General features: G+C 40.9%; 2 protein-coding genes across 3 annotated transcripts; one reads left to right on the forward strand and one right to left on the reverse strand.

Moving 5' to 3' along the window:
- Positions 1-4,520: 4,520 nt before the first annotated feature.
- On the reverse strand, positions 4,521-5,226 carry pnx (posterior neuron-specific homeobox). Its single transcript, XM_062412247.1, has 2 exons — positions 5,087-5,226; positions 4,521-4,971 (listed from the first exon to the last, which is right to left on the reverse strand). The coding sequence occupies exons 1-2, from the start codon at positions 5,221-5,223 to the stop codon at positions 4,521-4,523; spliced, it is 588 nt and encodes a 195-aa protein (XP_062268231.1). The 5' UTR covers positions 5,224-5,226.
- Positions 5,227-9,627: 4,401 nt separating this feature from the next.
- On the forward strand, positions 9,628-19,022 carry ash2l (ash2 like, histone lysine methyltransferase complex subunit). Of its 2 annotated transcripts, XM_062412924.1 has the most exons (17): positions 9,628-9,704; positions 10,923-10,989; positions 11,133-11,278; positions 11,381-11,469; positions 11,561-11,655; positions 12,274-12,369; positions 12,554-12,649; positions 12,754-12,829; positions 13,851-13,868; positions 14,965-15,064; positions 15,754-15,971; positions 16,354-16,521; positions 17,250-17,443; positions 17,527-17,619; positions 17,704-17,802; positions 17,884-17,943; positions 18,435-19,022. In XM_062412924.1, the coding sequence occupies exons 1-17, from the start codon at positions 9,646-9,648 to the stop codon at positions 18,540-18,542; spliced, it is 1,782 nt and encodes a 593-aa protein (XP_062268908.1). In that variant the 5' UTR covers positions 9,628-9,645; the 3' UTR covers positions 18,543-19,022. The 2 variants fall into 2 exon arrangements, with proteins under 2 accessions (XP_062268908.1, XP_062268909.1); XM_062412925.1 differs by lacking the exon at positions 13,851-13,868.

The raw sequence follows: 19,022 nt of genomic DNA on the forward strand, positions 1-19,022 counted from the left end.
TCTTGATTTGTTTTTGTTTCTAAGAGTCTTCTTAATTTGTTGGTTCTCAGAGAGTTTTCAGACATAAATTACACACTGGTCTCTCCTCATGACCTACCACATTGACTGTGAACCCAAGAGCAAGACAGGCTTCATTGTACTTTCTTTTCAACTTGGTTTTTGAACACCATCTCTTGTTTGTCCCTGACCGGCTGATTCACGTGAACGAGCTCTGATCTCACTATGTGTGCAGTGTTGCCAACTCCTCAGTAAGGAAAGTAGCAATTGGCTGTCCTAAAAGTCGCAAGATGTCGCTAAATGACGTCATTGCCTAATTTGCATAATGTAATGGTCTATAGGACGTACAGAATGAGAGAAAAAACACCTTAAATATGTTTAGAACTTAAAATAAGCTTTCCTCTAAAGAAGTGTATTACAGTCACTTCACAAAAAAATTATTCTGTTTTTTTGGGATAATTATCTTGGAAATTCCGAGACAAGTGCCCCAAAAAATAAAAATAAAAGTGAATGCAATACGTTTCCGTTCTGTTGATTTTTTTTTGTCTTGCCATTGAAATAGGCCATCACTTCTCATAATAATTTCATGACTTTAATGCTGTATCAAGAAATCGATTTTGTCCTGTATTGTTAAATGTTAGAATATCAAATTTAATCAAAAGGCTGCTATGTGGGGTGGAACTTCTAGCTCAAGGTCCAACCCTCCTCCTTTGATGTGCCGCAGGATGATGTGTGCCTCAGGATGATGTGCTCCGCAGGGTGATACGTGCCACAGGACGATGTGCGCCACAGGATGAAGTGCGCCACAGGACGATGTGCGCGCACGATAATCTGCGCTGCAGGACGATGTGCGCCGATGTGCGCCCCAGGATGATGTGCGCTGCAGGATGATGTGCCCCGCCGGATGATGTGAGCCTCAAGATGATGTGCGCCGCACGATGATGTCCAGTGATAATTATATGCGCCGCAGGATGATGTGCGCCTCACGATGATGTGCAGTGATGATGATATATGCTTCACTATGATGTGCGCCGCAGGATGATGTGCACCGCGCGATGATGTGCAGTGATGATGATATGCGCCGCAGGATGATGTGCGCCACACGATGATGTGCGGTGATGATGATATACGCAGCACGATGATGTGCGCAGCAGGATGATGTGCGCCACAGTATTATATGCGCTGCACGATAATGTGCACCGCAGGATGATGTACTCCGCAGGATGATGTGCGGTGATGATGTGCCCGCAGGATGATGTGCGGTGATGATGTGCGCTGCACGATGATGTGCACCGCAGGATGATGTGCCTCGCACTATGATGTGCGCCGCAGGATGATGTGCGCTGCAAGATGATGTGCACTGAAGGATGAAGTGCGGCACAGGACGATGTGAGCCGCAGGATGATGTGCGCTGCAGGATGATGTGCGCCACAGGATGATATGCGCTGCACGATGATGTGCGGTGATGATGTGCGACAGGATGATGTTCGCCGCACTATGCCAGCAGGATGATGTGCGCCGCACAATGAGGTGCACCGCAGGATGAAGTGCGCCACAGGATGATGTGCGCCGCAGGATGATACCGCACGATGATGTGTGCAGCACGATGATGTGAGGTGATGATGATATGTGCAACACGATGATGTGCGCAGGAGGATGATGTGCGCAGCAGGATGATGTGCGGTGATGATGTGCGCCGCAGGATGGCTTTTTTTCAAACTGAAATATCTCAGCAACTTCTAGGTAGATTCAGTTTCCTCAGAAAATCCTTTAGGCTTAAGAATTCCTGTGAAATTTTCTCTAGAGCCACCCTGAGATTCACATTTGTGTTTGTGTAATGTGTCAACAATTGTCAGATTGCACTGACATTTACACTGAAACTGTAACTATAACTTTATGAGGCAAATTAAATTTGTTTGTTGTTGTCATACTCATTTTGGCCACAAGAGACAGCAGTGCTCGGTCAAATGGACTATTTCTTCCTCTCTGAGCTGTGTCATGCTCACATTGATTGACTTTTTCACTTTCCTGACTCCATAAAGGTTTCTCTGCTGTCCAATCTGCGTGTGATATTACAACTAAAACATGCACACACAGTGACTAGCTCAACAGCGCCACACACATCTATTTATAAGATGACATGCTTTGTTATAGATTGGTTGAACAGGTCCTGAACAAACACAAGTTCTTCCTGAATAGTTAATCTGGTTGGGACCTTCATCATTTACTATATTTGATCAAATAATAAAGTGAATACAAATATAATACAAATAAAGGCAATACAGAATGAATACTTTTTTCATAAATGGAAAACATCATAAGAACAGTTCTAAGTGAGGACAGTGTATGACTCAATGAATTTCCACCTTGGGTGTCCCTGCATTTTGTGAAGGCTCTACCTTTAATGACAAATATAAATATTGTACATTTTAAACAACTAATACAGATGTCAATAAATGGATTACCCTGTTATAAAAGAGGCAATAATTATTTTTTGATATAGACGACCAACCATTCATACTCACATCAACACCTGTTGGCATTTCAACAATTAACTTAAACTTACAGCCGAAACTGTACGTGTTTGGAAAGTGGGAGGAAATCAGAGTGGCCTGACAGAACTAACTCCACACAGACAAGCTCTGATTGGCCGGAACCTTCTCACTGTCAACTGACAGTGCTAATACATCATATGGTTGAATTCCTTCAAGGCCTCGGCAGGATGGCAGCAAGTAACATTACATATCCTCCATCTTTGGCTGAGAGACAGTTTGACCTGCTCTGGCTAAACTCGAGGAAAGAGGAAATGACACAATGTATGAAAAACACGAATTCAAATGTTCTGAGTTTCTTAAAAACATTTTGGGGGGGCTTTATCTTGTTTCAAAACTCTGTCAATCATAACATTTAAACTATGTCCCAAAGAAACCCCGGGGGAATCATTTTAGAAATTGACGGTATTTATTTATTTGTATAAAGCATGATTTTTGGGATAATTCAGCTGCATGGTATGGCCATGTTACTTTGAATATTTCCAGTTAGTCTGATGGTTGGCAGTGTTTCTCCCATTTAATGACATGTAAATATTCAAATACCCTTCACCCCCTCCCTCATTAAATGACATCTGTGCACTTTGTTTTCTTTTCTATGTCCTGTTATATCTGATTGAAGATGTAGAAGCAGCAAAGAGCTCTTTTCAATAAATTTAAATCCATGGTCATAATTTCTTCACAGAAGCCCTGATAAAACAATAATTTGCCAATGTCATTTGGACTGCAGACAGGTGGTAAAGAGGTCAAGCATCATGGCTGAGATGTAGAAGGTGGTCAACTTTGTAGTCAGCTTGTTGTCTAAGTACTGTAGCAAGGCTGTTGACACATGCTGTGTGAAACCTCTGCAGGATGTTGTCTCTTTTAGTCATAAAATGGAGATTATTAACACATTTCTGCTCTCTGCATCTGCATAACAGCACTCTACACTGACTTGTATGACCACATGTCATTCTCTGTTGTTCCTATACCTTCCACCCGACACTTGTGTACTGTAGCACAAATAGCCAAATAAGAATATTTCATGATTCAAGATATAACTGAATCTGGATGAGGAACGTTTGGTCTCTAACTGATGCTCACTAACTGCACTGTGATGCTCTGTTTTCTGGTCTATACCAAGAAATGTGTCCAGAAGTCTGCAGCCTGAGTTCTGGCCCGGGTAAGAAGGAGAGGATGATTGACCACCTCTCCATTTTAAAAACTGATGTTAAAATGTACCTGGTTTTAAAAGCACTTCATGGTATTGCACCAACATCTGCCTTCTCAGGTCTGGCATGAGTCCGTGAGTTATAAACCTTTGGTGATTCAGCTTTTAACCCACCATTACTTTTTTCATTCTCTTATTCCATTGAATCGATTTTCTATTTATTTTCTCCGATATATTTTATGTAATATTAGGATGCATTGCCTTGTATTAAATGTTATTACTTATCACTGAGGTTCTTCAGTTCAATTTGACAGTATTTTTGTTGTTTTTACACCTTTTTCTTAAATCTACTCCCTCACTGTCACGGTCCTCACCATCAGATGGAAGAAAACACTTTACCACACAACTTTTACCCCTTTCAACCTTAACATGTCCCTGAGTCACATTATTGCCTGGTAAGTATTGCAAACATTGACCTGTTCATAGTTTTACATCATAATATATCTGAACATGTGGCTGTTCATAGCTGAATGAACAAGGCAAAGTCTACAGGTAAATCCACAGTATTGACATATAAAGCTAAATCATAATCTAAGAGTCAACAGAGTTAATTTGAACTTTTTTAATTTTCTCTTGTGAGCGCTAAACTTTCAGGGAATAAAGTGTAAAGTCATTTTAAATAAAACAAAGATCCAATGAATCAATATAAAAGTGTTTATCAAAATAAGTTATAGTATAATTACATTAGAAAATATTAAACATTTTTATATATTGACATTAATCTCAGTGCCACTTTGTGTGGAGCTCGGTCCCTCAGTGCAGGTCTACATATAGTAGAGGTGATGGGGCAGCAGCGGCAGCGGCAGCAGCGGCGCAGGGAGCTGCAGGTGGCGGCAGAGCAGCGGCAGACAGCTGGGACAGGAGCACAGAGCAGGGTGGGAGGTGAAGGACGCCGAGAAGCCGTGATCCTCCTCAGGCTCGCTGCCCTGCACACGCTCCTTCTTCCACTTGGTGCGTCTGTTCTGAAACCAGATCTTCACCTGGGTCTCTGAGAGGCGGAGGGCCGAGGCGATGGTGTGTCGCTCCAGCACCGACAGGTAGTGGCACCGGTGGAAGCTGCGCTCCAGGACCTGCAGCTGCTCCAGGCTGAAAGCGGTGCGGATGCGTCGGCTCTTTTTTGCACTTGACTCGTCGAGCTTCCCCGGACTCAGCGCCACCTCCTCCGGGCTGCAGCTCTCACCTGCCGGGGGAAGCTGCCTCTCTCTGGGTTCATCTCTTTCGGTAGAGGCTTCTAAAATAAAAGACATTCATTATGAAAAGTACTCTATCTTTTAAAAAGGAGAAAGGTGTTTGAGTTATCTTCACTCAGCACACACATGCTCCACAAAACCGAGTTTTACTCTCACCTGTAGTTGCTGCATCTTCAGAACTGAATCTTTTCCTTGTAAATTTCGTGGGGTCCAAAATATCCTCCACAGAAAAAGGCGTTCTGTGCACGAGCGGTAGTTTGGCTGCAACTGGCTGCATTTCGGCTGAAGACCGACGAGGACGCGTGTGGCTGTGCATGCGCTCCCCGAGATGTTTATATGCGCTCCAGTCTGCGCGCACGCCACCGGAGCGCTTGCAAATTTGCATTACATTCGAAATAAAGCAACGAGTCCCTCCACGAACAATTGTGACCCTGTCATTCCTGCGGGACACGCTCCGGCCCCTGGTGGACCCCCGTGCCGGCACTTCAAAATGTAAATGTCCGCTCTCAGCTGGAGAGAGAGAGGGGGGCACCGAGCCTGTTATTTATTACCGGGCATCTGTTTAAAATGTGCCCCCTTTATTCCCCTCCGTGTTCCTCATTGTGCTTTGGCTTGTCATTATTTGCGAATGTGAGATTTTACGCTGGTAGGACACGTGAACGCTGGTTGTGATGCTAATTGATGGACTCAACAAAGGGGAAAGTTTGCGTCTTCTCTCCCCTGTGTCCCAGTTTCTACTGTTTCCATTTGTCCCGTTGACTCCTCACAAAGCGCGTAGGTTTAATTAGAAGCCCACTAACAACTTTATGAGAGCTATTGACCATCTTATCTTTGTAGCTACTTCAAACTGGCAGAGAAATGACGTAAATCACATATACAAATTCCATTGCTGTTGATGATTTTACAGAAGAGCTTTCCACTGATTATTTTACAGTCCTTAAACACGTAGTCTATCAGTTTATGGAAAGAAATTGACTTGACTTTGAATTGATTTTAAGTCAGTCATCGAGCAAAACCTCCAACATATAGCAGTGTTTTCTCAAATATATGAACAACCAATACAAAGCTCAATTTTCTTTAATTTATAATAATTAGGTTTTGAGAAATATTGCCACACTCAATCTTCTTTTCTGAATCACCAGCATAAAAGTGAATTGTGTGGCATGTGTGTGTGACTGTAGACAGAGAGGTTTTATTCAATGTGTTAAGAAGAGAAAGAAATGGATAAAAATGCGATATTTGATTTGTTTCCACTCTATAAATTCCCCATTTTATAAAATATTATAACCTACAGAGCTGAAACTTATGATGGAATTTATGTGGAGGTCACAAATTTGAGGCCTGTTCTAATGAGAGAGTAAATCTAATGAGTGGAGTCACTGTTTGTACGATCAGTATTCCAGTTCTCAAGGGGCTTCAGTAAAGAGCTTCAACAACCTAATACAGAGCATGTGCAATACTGACAGACAATACGATCATCTCTCCAACCGAAAAGCTGAATGAATGCATCTGTGGATGACTGAGTTCAATACATAATTGAACTATTTCAGTGTCAATCATTAGAGGATGCTTTACAGGCATATAAATACATAATAAATACATTAAAACAATTTAGAGACAGAGTTTACGAAATACTTTGAGCACAAAGCAAGAAAACGAAATATAAGAGAAATAAGCCGGATGTGACATGGAGGTTGACATGGAGGTCTGAAACAGGGTAGTTTTCAAATTAAATTAATAGAGCTATGTCAGAACACATAAAAGGAGTCATGTAAAGGTGAAAAGAAAACATTAATAAGACAGTTAAACACAACGACACATAAAAATGGGTTTTAAGAGGATATTTAAATATGTAGATCACACATCATGTTAAAGAGTTTCTAGTTTATATAGTTCCTTTTTTGTTGGTTATCTGCCTCCAGTGGCTTCATTAACCCTAAACAGTCCCATCTTTAAACACACATTATCCGATATAGTTTCCTAATACACCCCATCACCATTCCTCACAAAGTGAAGGGGGATCCGCGGGGTTGGAGTTGGGGGGGGGGTAAATGATCTTATGGAGGAGTAAGTCAAAAAGGTGGCAGCTGCCTGTGTGTCACAGCTCCAGACACCTACAGAGAGACTGGCATTGAGGGGACAAGAGAGGGCGGCCCATCAGGACAATTAGCAGATGTCACCAGTAAGCTTGACCCTCTCTGACCCTGGGATTTGTTCCAGAGGACAGGGGGAAATGGATAGAGTCGGGAGGGGGGGGACTGATGGAGCGATGATTTGGTGATGATGAGGAGGGATACGTTGTGGAGTGGAGGGGGAAAGTAAGACAAGAAAATTATGCTAGAACATGATCTGGAACCTCATGTAATTTATTCAAACGTTACTTTTTCTCCCTCTTGTCATCTTACCTCATATTTTGAATGGGAAGACATAGCGTTAGATTGTTGTTAGAAATAAAAGTGTTTTTTTTGTGCTGTGTGTACAAATATACCCTCTCTGCATGAACTGGTGGAGAGTACAAATATTAAAAGAAGAAGTAGAAAAGCCCTGTCAATGATATACAATATTATGGTCAGCATTTTAGAAACATGGAGGGACACCTGAAAGCCAGTTATGAAGGAGGCATGTATCAGTAAAATTTAAAAGCATCTTTAGAATGAGATGAACAATAGTGGCAAGATGGCGACCTGTTCATAAAAAAAAACAATTCAAGTTTTAGATCTGACTTGGAAATATCTTTATATAAATCATATCAAGTAAGAAAAAGACAGTCAATCTATATCTTTGTACAAAATATGAGGTCAAACACAAAGATCTGATTTCTTCAATCAAAGTGTGCGTCAAACACACTATCCCAACATCACAGATGTGTTTCCATTGCAAGAGGAAAGGGGAGGAGAAAACACAGCTATTATCTCCCTAACAATGTCTTGAAGGCATTTATTGAAGCACCCAGGGGTGTTCTTAGCATTCCCCAAGCTCTTTTGTGAAATGTCCTCTGGCACACTTGCCTTTGTGCTCAACTCATCTTTACATGCTCTGAAATGGCCCCTACAAATGTCTAAATAACGTTTGACTTTCAGAAAGTGTGTGGGGTGGTCTCATGTCACCACAAAGCTTTTAACAGTGCACTGCCCTTTGGCCGTAATCAGTGAATGGAAACAGTAAAAGTAGAGGAGACGTTTGGACATTCAAAAACCTGGTGGATGTTAATGTCAGGACAATGATGAGCACAGGAGATCTCTCCTTTTTCTTTTTTTAAACAGTTCTGTGTTATATTCAAGTAAAGTGTGTGAAGAAGTGTGGAGTTGGTCAAACAATTTGAAAAAATCCATTGTCATGAAAACGATTTCCACATGCTGCAGTTGAATGTCCAGATATGAACTAAAATGTATCCAAAAAGAAATAGAATAATATTGAAACATGATTGTATGAAACACATTTTTTAACAATAGCTAATTTTGTATTGTGGTTATTCAAATGTTGGTCTCTCATTGGCTCATAGCTAGTTGTGCAAATATTCAGTTTCAGTAATATATTAAATAAAGCAGATACAGTTAGATAAAACTTTGACAAAAATAGAGAAATACAATTTTTCCACACAGTTTCTATCAGAAAATGCTGAATTTCCTATCAACCCTCAGCACCCAGCTTCCACCAGGCAAAATCCCTGGCTTCATCACAGGAACACATAAAATCCCGTTTCAACAAAGAGTGAACTTTCTTCTGAATGTTCTCAAGAGCATAGACAAAAACATGTTGTAAAATTGCACCCTCCATTAAAAGGCCATTGATTTGTGTAAAATTCGAATAACTCTATTAACACACATGCAGTTACAGTCCTATTTTTTTGTTTATCACAGCCTCTTTGTCTTTGTTGTTTCTCTTCACGTTTATCTTGCTGCAAATTATTACTGGTGCTGTGTGTAGGTGTAGAGGGAATTTGTATTTAATCCCCTGGTGAGGTAATAAACCATCAGACTGAGTGATCAATCTAATGATATCAAAGTATTTAATTAATGGTCAAGAAACAATTTACTGAGAATAGATTTGAACACAAACAGAGTTACTAAGCAAACACTCTGTACCGCCAAGCGGGACAGAATTCTCAACACCACTGCAGGTATCAAGGATCTGCCAAATGGCGGGTGGGATGTGCCAGCTTTTATGCACAGCTCAAGGGTTCACGTCATCCTTCGATATCATGCAGGTAGGACGTGTCCAGTGCTCAGACTTTGTCAGACATTGCTCAGAGGATGGGCAAAATGCCCCCCTCTCTCCTGAGTGTATAGTCACTGGGTAGAAAATAAAATAGTCACAAGAACGTTTAGGCTCAAACTAACTAACATTTCCTGATATCAGGCAGATGCAAACATTAAGTGGAATTTAAATAATGATGTTTTTTCAGGTCAATCCCACTGAACTTTGAGCATAGCTGTCAGGACAGGAGGATCTGTTACAATTCAGAAGAGGACAGTTCGATTCAATAATTTCCATGACAGTAGGTACATTAACAGCGACAAAAAATTCGACTCAAATTCCTTGTATGCACACTTTTTATACACAGTCTATGTATGGCTAAGTGCAGAATAATTGCAGTTCACCGTCAAACCTGTCGTGTCGCTGTTAAGTGGTGCCATGACCGGAAGTGCTTGTCTCAATTGTCTCTCGCGATATTTTTTTGTTTTCATTGATTTGAAACATGGCGTCTGAGGTTGAGGCGGGTAACGCTGCTACAACCGAGCCGGAGAGTGGAGAAGGGTGAGTCTGATCCTTGCACAAGGGTTTTACCGGCACTGATGAGTAGGACATGACATCGACTATTTGTGAGACGTCCAACCGCAGAAATGCTTTTGCTTATTTTAGCCATACAAGCTGCTAGTAGCAGATAGCTAGCTAGCTAACGTTAGCGAAGCACAGACTCAACGGCGGAACCATTCAATGTTACAGATGATCTCTTTAGCTCCAATGGAGAGAAAACACCTATCTTAAAATATAACATTTCAATGTTACATAGTCTGCCGGTTGTCTTTGGATGTGATGATAACGGTTCTCTGATAATAACATAAAACCCCTCAGGACAGATTCCCTTTGAATAATGTCAGTTTTAATCAACACGGGAAGACAATTGGACATTAGAAATGTGCCGGAAAATGTTTGAACTTCCACGTTATTAAAAGGGGGAAATAAAAAAAGTACCTTGAAATCCTGTTGATATTATTGTAGTTTGATACTGTATGTTCATTTTCCTTTCTGACTGGAAACATGATGCCTCGGGAATGTATTGCACTTCTATTCTTTTAGACTCGAAAAAACCTTCGAGGACTTATTTAACTAGGTGAAATGGAGTTAGCTTTTGTAGGGATCTGGTTAAATGTCTAGTTATGCATTGCATTGCATATTGCAATCTGACACTGTTCACTCTCTTGCATTTCACTTTTAACTTCACTTTTTATATCTTATCGATTATATATATTTTATTTAGATATGTTTATGTCTAAATAAAAGTTACTTTGTATAAATATTAGAAAAATGGAGTAAATAAGAAGTAAATAGTGAGTAAACATATGTTGTTTATTTTTCTTATGTGTGTTGTATTTATTGTGTTTGTATGTTTTTATGTTCTATGTTCATTGTATGCACCAATAACCAGAGCAAATTCCTCGTAGGTGTAAACCTACTTGGCAATAAATACATTCTGATTCTGATCTGTTCTCCTGCACGTGGCATCTATTGCACTTCTGTCCGTCCTGGGAGAGGGATCCCTCACATGTGGCTCTCTCTGAGGTTTCTACATATTTTTACCCTGTTAAAAGGGTTTTTTTGTAGTTTTCCTTACTCTTGCTGAGGGTTAAGGACAGAGGATGTCACACCCTGTTAAAGCCCTATGAGATGAATTGTAATTTGTGAATATGGGCTATACAAATAAAATTTGATTGATTGATTGATTGATTGATGAATCTTTCTGCTGACTTCCAGGGATGGTGCATTTGGGGAACTACCCATCAGCATGGATACTGAATCTTCAAATGGCAAAGAGGGAATGGTAACATCCCAAGATATTATTCTTTTATGACTCTTTCTGAAATTTTGTGTTACACGTTGGTGTCATGGATTGGTTTTCTGACTGCTCAAATGTGATGTATACTTCATGTCTTCAATACAAATACTCTGTTGTGTTTTACACAGGAGGCAGCCGGGGAAGGCTCTGAGGCAGCTGATGCTCTGACTGGATCAGGAGATGAGGAGAGTGGGAGGCAACTGGGGGAGGTGGAGCTGCAGTGTGCCTTGTGTATGAAGTGGTTCACTGCAGACACGTTTGCCATCGACACCGTGTATGTATAGTAATCTGTTATTCAGTTAATTCTCAATGAAACATCTGCTGTTGCGCTTTCACCCTGACCGTTTTAATAATTCGCTCATTTCCTCCTCTCCAGGACCTGTCTCCCCTTTATGACTAATTATGTGTTTCACTGCAACGTGTGCCATCACAGTGGTAACACATACTTCCTGAGGAAACAAGCAAGTAGGTGTTTTGTGTGTTAGGACCTGAAATTACTGCTACCATCCACAGTGTTTTCAATCACTTATAAGCTGATGTTGCTTTTTGTGTTCAGACCTGAAAGAGATGTGTCTCACAGCCCTGGCAAACCTCACATGGAGATCCAGATCACAAGACGAGCATCCAAAGACCATGTTCCCCAAAGACAAGGTGAGAGTTATACATTTTCAGCGAATGTGCAGTTGCAGATGTGGTGCCCAAGTTGCACAATGTGTAATAAATAGCAGTTTAGATAAACTTGACTTTAAAGCACAATAAATTAGTGTATCCACATGATATTATGCTGATAGTAAATTAACTGGCAACCTTGCTAACCACTGTGTGCCTCCATTGATTAAATAATAAATAACTAAATATAATAGCAGATTAATTGGTTAAATAAAAAAATCATCATTCATTATTGTGGTTTTTAGATTATGTCACAAACTGAGGCCAGCTCTGTACATAAAGGCTTGAACTGTAGTGTGTGTGTAGATTAATTCATTATATTATTGATTTATGTCCTTGTAATAAAATAAATAAATAAATTATTTATGTCTGTGTTCACAGTCACACCATACACATTATATGGTGCTGTTTCACGAAATACAAAGATCTGCAGACTTAGGTTGAACTCACCCTTGACTGCTGCTCTTCACTTAATGTTCATCGAGAGAAAGAAAAAGAAAGTGGAATTGTTTTTGATATTAGAGTGTTGAACACTGACTCTCTGAAAACTTTTCATTCATGGAACCATTTGTCTGTGTTTCTTGTAATTCTTTGTTGCAGGATATCATACCATTCATTGACAAGTACTGGGAGTGCATGACAACCCGTCAGAGACCAGGGAAGCTCACCTGGCCCAACAACATAGTGAAAACAATGGTAATGTTGTGGTGTATAGTCTGGGAAACCCAATCCAGCACACAGAGAATTTAGAGATGCTGCTTCTAAACCTTCATGTAAAAATCAGTCAATGGCAGAACTGTTGTGGTCTCATTCTTTCTTGCAACTGGCCTTGCTTTAGTGGTTAAGCAGTTCAGTATTGGTACTTTTGTTTATTTTCTAGAGCAAAGAGCGAGATGTCTTTCTAGTGAAGGAACACCCTGACCCCGGCAGTAAAGACCCAGAGGAGGAGTACCCAAAATTCGGCTTGTTGGACCAGGTATTTACCACTCGGCTGCGATACATAAAGCACTATGTTGGGAAGCGGGCTGTAGAAACCAAATGATTTTGTGTATAACATTAGCTTCTGTTAATCTTCTATAGGACCTGGGAACCATTGGACCGTCATATGACACACAGAAACAGGCTACTGCTGCGCCTACGGCTGGTGGACTCAATGGTGAGAATGTGATACAATAACATCTAATCTCTGAAAAAGGATAATTTCCTCTTGTTTCAAAAAAGGCCAAAGGGCAGAACAGTTAAAGGTGCTTCCACACCTGTTCTTCCATTAGGTGTGGACCAAAGGGTTGTTCTGCGTTGCTTTTTGCGTCAGGTCGAGATCACAAAGGCTCAGACTAAGCGGACATCATCATATATCATGACAAACGGAAACAAAAAGAGGTGTTTTTTTTCCCTGTAATATGACTCCTTTTCATTTTGGAGGGACCTGGACAAACCTACTGCTCTCTGTTGAGGTCTACTTGGAAGATGACCAAAATCTGTCTTTTCAGGACATCTCATGTCTGGTTTTGACTTCACCACAGACCAAAAGATGCCCTAAATACACAAAGACTGCAAATTTTGTTAGAACTAAACCAAACAAGTTAGGTGTGGAAGCACCCTCACAATATAAGTCAATAGCCAATACAATAGCCAGTATAAATCCCCCAAATTGAGAGTAAGTCTGCATCCACGCTACTATGTTTCAGACTTAAAATGCATCACTGTTGCTATTTACGCCTGACATCCACACTACTCCGGAAGGTTCAATCACCTGAAAGGGAGAACTTCAGAAATCCTGCCGGCTCTGTTTGAGAGTGAAAACTCAAGGTCTGCATTTTACTCTAAACGGGCAGAAATTATGATGTTTGGAAGTACCACACTTCCTGTCACTTACATATCCACCTCGTTGGTTCAATAAACGAAAAACCTGCTCTTACTTTTCATCGTTTTTCTTTTTCAATGTATTTTCTGTAACTAAGCAACCAACTTCAGAGTGCACAATCTGCTTGCTATTCACACTGTCATGCACAGGACCAGTGTTTGTGAAGGGACATGTGCTGCCTTTTCTCATGTTTTAATATGGATGGAGTGAGTGTTTTAAAATTCAGTTTTAAAGCTAAAAGGCCTAAGTGTGGATGTAGCCCAAGAGACTGTTACATGTGATGACCATGGTGACTCTGTGTGTTGTGTTCCAGGTGGATCTGCTTTCTCAGGTGACTATGTGGTACTTTGGCATCTGGAACTGCTCAGTGTGTTTTTGTCTTGTAACCCTCCGGATAGAAGTTGGCCCTGAGGTTCCAATCCGACTTGAGTTTGCTCTTTCCCCTCATTCAAACCAAACTCGACCTAAACTGATCCTCAACAAGCATCTTGTGGGCAACTTCATCCATGTTCAGTTGTAACCTCCCTGTCTGATCTCTGCGTCTGTTTGGTGCCACCCTCCCAAAAGCTTTGCCGCCCCCACCCCCCTCTTTTGATCGGTGAACATACCTTTCTCGTCTCTTCCGGCTTGCTGTTAATGAGCCCTGAAATCCCTAAAATACAACTCCGCACTGAAATGACACTCTGCCTTCAACACCACGACACACGTGAGAGCAGAGTGCCATTTTTTAATTGTGCCGTTGGCTTTCATCCAATGCTGATTAGCCTCATCCTCTTACTTCTCCTGTGGGTTTTTGTTTCAAATGTACATAGTTTTACTAAAACATCATTGGACGTCATTACATCATCAACATTAGGTCAAGATGATTGTAGGTTTGTACAATCACCATCACCTGTGACGTTAATGCACTGACTCAAATGAGGACAAATGGACATTGCGTAAGTTGTAATTACCAAAGACATTTCTTGTCTTTGGTAAAACTTTGTTTTCCACATGGATACAGTATTTTGTGGAATATTTTTATGTGTATAGTATCTGAACTAGCCTGTGCTTTGTTTTGAGCTCTTTGTTACTGGGTAGATGATCATTTGTAAGAGGGAACACACAGTTTTAGACTCTTCTTCTACACTATATTTACTTTTCCATATAACAAGTGTTATTCTTGGAAGGAAGATGAAGTAAACCCCAGCATGTGGCTGTGGTTTTACTCACTGACATAACAGTCTAGCAAGTTTGAATTGAAGAGGGATCCTATGAGGCTGATAGTGTTTGGAAGACGCCATGCAAACTAATTCCTGCCTTTCGTGCCTGCTATTTCCCTACGTATACCAAACGCCTAATAGCGTGCCTTCACTGTGTAAGTTGGTGTGTTTGTGTTGGTCCAGCTTTTTCTGTTCAGCAGTGTAATCTGTGGTTTGTTTTTGAAGGTGCTTTGGCCCCTGGTCCAGGAAAAGGCAGAGGAGCTAAACGTAAACAGCAGCAGCAACAGGAAGGCACAGCTGCCGGGGCAACCAAGAGAACCCGCAGGTAATGAGTAGTGTCCGTCAACGCTGACACGTTGGGGATATCCACCAATGATCTGTTGAGCTTGTCCGGGATCTTTGAATGCATGCACTCCTTTTGGTTGTGAAGCAAACCACTTCTTGGCTAACTACCAAAAGCCCTTAAATGTTGTTGTCTTTCCAAGTGGACAACTCCTTCATGAGTGGCTTCTCTTTTTAATACTGAGATATTTAAATTTTTTCAGTTTTTCATCCATCACATGTTGTAAATGTCATCAACACGCCCACATGTTCACTATGAAAAGCAGCTTAAGATTTGCAAGGCTTCACAGAGGAATGAGATATATAAGAACAAAAACAGTACATAATAAAACAGAAAATAAATAAATAAAAGTACTTAGTATTGCCAGTTTTCCTGTAACCTGATACCACAAACCCTCATATTTTTGCACATATTTGCATATTTTTTAACTGGAATCTTGTGCTGAAAGTTTTTTTTTGTGTGCTGACCTGCAACACAATGAAAAATATCTGGTGCAGTGATATGAGGGTCCTAAGATACTGTGTGTGCAGATCCAGTCAGGAGACTTTCAAACAATGTAGTATTAGGCCAGCACAAGACAAAACACAAGACTGCTCCACAAGGGAGACAATGTTTTCCAAATGAATGAAGAGTTCGAATAAACTTGTATTTCTCTTCTTCCCCCATCACAGTGATCCTCTGTTCTCGGCCCAGCGCCTACCGCCTCATGGTTACCCACTGGAGCACCCCTTCAATAAAGACGGATATCGTTACATCCTGGCAGAACCCGACCCTCATGCTCCCGACCCAGAGAAGCTTGAGCTGGACTGCTGGGCTGGCAAGCCCATACCTGGTGATCTGTACAGGGCCTGTCTCTATGAGAGGGTGCTGCTGGCCTTACATGACAGAGGTACTTAGAAAACCTCATATATAGCAAAGTTGCGTAATTTGTTTTTAGATAACATCCTATCCACAAGTTGTTTAGGCCCATTGCTTTATCATGTTACACATTTCATTAAAAACATGTCATTAAAAGCCACCAAAATTATTTATGTAAGGCCAAGTTCACATTACACAGCTTCCAAAATCATATCGCTGTAAAGTTCCCACTAAACAACAGAAATTGGGGAATTGAGCTATTTGTGAAATATCAGAAAGCTTACGTGCCCTGTTTCAGAGCAGATTTAGATTTTATGTCCGTGAATCAAAAGGCTTATTCTTTTGTGATCAAGCTGTGCTGCCGAATCCATTTTTATTTGATGTGTACGAGACTCCTCATGTTCATGTTGCAGCGCCTCAGTTGAAGATCTCTGATGACCGTCTGACAGTGACTGGAGAGAAGGGCTACTCCATGGTGCGAGCATCGCACGGCATACGGAAAGGTTCCTGGTTCTTTGAGGTCTCTGTTGATGACATGCCTGCAGAGACCGCGGCTAGGCTTGGCTGGTCTCAACCACTCGGTCAGTATCTGCTCCATCCTCACACGTACCTCTTTGCCTTTTGCTCTCTGGTTGAGACGGACAGAGTGGAAATCCCAACATTTAAGGTCCAATTTCTAACAAGTTGTTTAAAGTCTTAATTTCTCAACTGATTATACCACAGTGTATCTAATGCAAACCCTCGAAGAGTAAGTTTCTGTTTCTTTGCATTCTTCCTAAAATAATAGTCAGGGGACCTGACCACATGAAAACTGAAACAGAATATACTGGCTGTAATAATTCATGTTCATACTGGTTATAAGAAGATCTGATGAACCTTCAGTGTAAGTGATGGGAACAAAACCCACAGTCCTTGTTAAGTCTAGAAAGACTTCTTGCTATTTTCTTTGAGCTGTAGTGGAATCACATTAACCAAAATACTGTTATAGCGTTATGCCGTAATATAAATAGTCGGACTAGAAATAATGTGGACCTAGAGTTTGACTCGCATTGCTCCCTAATATATAATAATAGTCATGTGATATAATGTGCCTTCATTAAAGGGAGTCACATTTTGCAGAAATCTGCTTTCACTCCAAACATTGTTTTACATGTTGCTTGGTTTAAATGCATTCTAGTAAAACATAGATGGTACCTGACTTTGAAACATATTTTATTCGTTCTAAATTATACAAATGGCTGAAGTCATTGTAGGCTTGTTGTGTTGTTATTTGAAATAGTATAGTGAATTATTTTCTTGTATTTTACAGGTAACTTGCAGGCACCTCTGGGTTATGACAAGTTCAGCTACTCGTGGCGCAGTAAGAAGGGCACGCGGTTTCATCAGTCCATTGGAAAGCATTATTCCTCAGGATACGGTCAAGGAGACACGCTGGGCTTCTTCATAGAGCTGCCCGATGGCACAGAGACAGCCAAGGCTCTGCCAGATACATACAAAGACAAGGTAACAACTGAGAAATAATGAGAGCTAATAACTGTTTACAGGCTGTTAGTCTGACACCTTTTCTTGCTCCGTTCTGATTACAGGCGCTAATCAAGTTCAAGAGCTACCTGTACTTTGAGGAGAAGGACTATGTGGACAAAGCAGAGAAAAGTCTCAAGTCAACGACTCCTACCAAGGTCAGAAAACTCCTCCAACATAAAATGTGGTAAAAAAAAGCTGGAAGAATTGGCTGCTTTAAACTTGTGGATCATGTTTTTCAGATGATTTTCTTTAAAAATGGAGTGAGTCAAGGTGTTGCCTTTGAAAACCTGTTTGAAGGCATCTACTTCCCCGCCATCTCGCTCTACAAAAGCTGCACGGTCGGTACACGAGGCACGCTTATGAAATCTGTACCCTTTTCATTTTCTAGTCAGTTAAAGTTCACCTCTGTCTCTTTTCAGGTTTCAGTCAATTTTGGGCCACATTTCAAATATCCGCCAAAGGACATCAAGTATCAGCCGGTGAGACCATCACTTCCTCTGTGTCGAGGACTTTACAAACCTCAGGCTATGTCCACTCTAATATCTTTTAATTTGAATATGTCTTGTGTACATGTAAACAAGGATAGTCTCTTTAGTTGGTTGCTTAGTTGTAGAAAATACTACAAACAAGCTAAAGAGGAAAGTCTGGGGAATTGGGTCTGGATTTTACCCAGACGTCGCTTTTCACACACGCACAACACCTTCTCTTCAAAGATTATAATAATAATAATACATTTTATTCATAGGCACCTTTCAGAGCACTCGAGGTGTTTCCAATAATGGATACCCCACTGTGTTCTCATATCGGATTCTCCTGACTTTCGACACCCTTTATATTAGGGGGCTAGGCGGAGGTAGTCTGCAGAGTTCAGTGCATGTCTGAAAGCAGCTTGACGGTGTTATTATCCCTTTGCATTCAAAGTTACCCTTCTGACCTATTGCACGATCAATCATATGTGTCTTCCTCTCAGATGAGTGACATGGGCTGGGGAGCTGTGATCGAGCACACACTGTCTGACATGCTGTACCACGTGGAGACCGATGTGGACGGCCGACGCAGTCCTCCGTGGGAAGGATGAATCCGGCTTGAATTCAGTATACACCCTCCTCACGAATCAAAACATTGCTCCTCCTTCAAGTCGTAAAATAAAAGCACCACACAATGCCGTGAGCTATGGTCCATAAATTAAAATTAATGAAATTGCTTTTGATGGACTTCTATATGTCAGCAAGCGTGCCATCAGCCAACAACAAAATGGGATTATCTTTGAGGCTCTGCTTAGAAATATATGTACATTTTGAAGTTCTTGTTAGAGACCGAACTGGGGGCCAGTTACAACACACATGTTGAGTATCATGTTCCACCTCTAATGTTCTGCGTTTAGCTGCGGCCCAATAGACCCACAACAACATTTCCCACAATCAGTCTCTAGACTAGAGTTGATTCTGCAGTCTTTAGTATGGTCTGTCTTTTTGCTAATTTTATTTGTATTGCAATGTATGTCAGTTATTTACTGTTTTATACTCTTGAGTTAAATAAAAATAAATAATACAAGGAC

Source organism: Platichthys flesus, chromosome 19, assembly GCF_949316205.1.
Source record: "Platichthys flesus chromosome 19, fPlaFle2.1, whole genome shotgun sequence".
NCBI classification, from domain to species: Eukaryota; Metazoa; Chordata; class Actinopteri; order Pleuronectiformes; family Pleuronectidae; genus Platichthys; species Platichthys flesus.

What these genes read in the sequence shown, in the direction of transcription:
- pnx (XM_062412247.1), bottom strand. Translation starts at nt 5,223, where the DNA reads ATGCAGCCAGTTGCAGCCAAACTACCGCTCGTGCACAGAACGCCTTTT. An exon ending in ACAGGTGAGAGTAAAACTCG is followed by an intron (nt 4,972 to 5,086) that starts GTTTTGTGGAGC and finishes CTCTACCGAAAG; the next exon opens with AGATGAACCCAGAGAGAGGC.
- ash2l (XM_062412924.1), top strand. Translation starts at nt 9,646, where the DNA reads ATGGCGTCTGAGGTTGAGGCGGGTAACGCTGCTACAACCGAGCCGGAG. An exon ending in CAAATGGCAAAGAGGGAATG is followed by an intron (nt 10,990 to 11,132) that starts GTAACATCCCAA and finishes TGTTTTACACAG; the next exon opens with GAGGCAGCCGGGGAAGGCTC. An exon ending in AGGACATCAAGTATCAGCCG is followed by an intron (nt 17,944 to 18,434) that starts GTGAGACCATCA and finishes TCTTCCTCTCAG; the next exon opens with ATGAGTGACATGGGCTGGGG.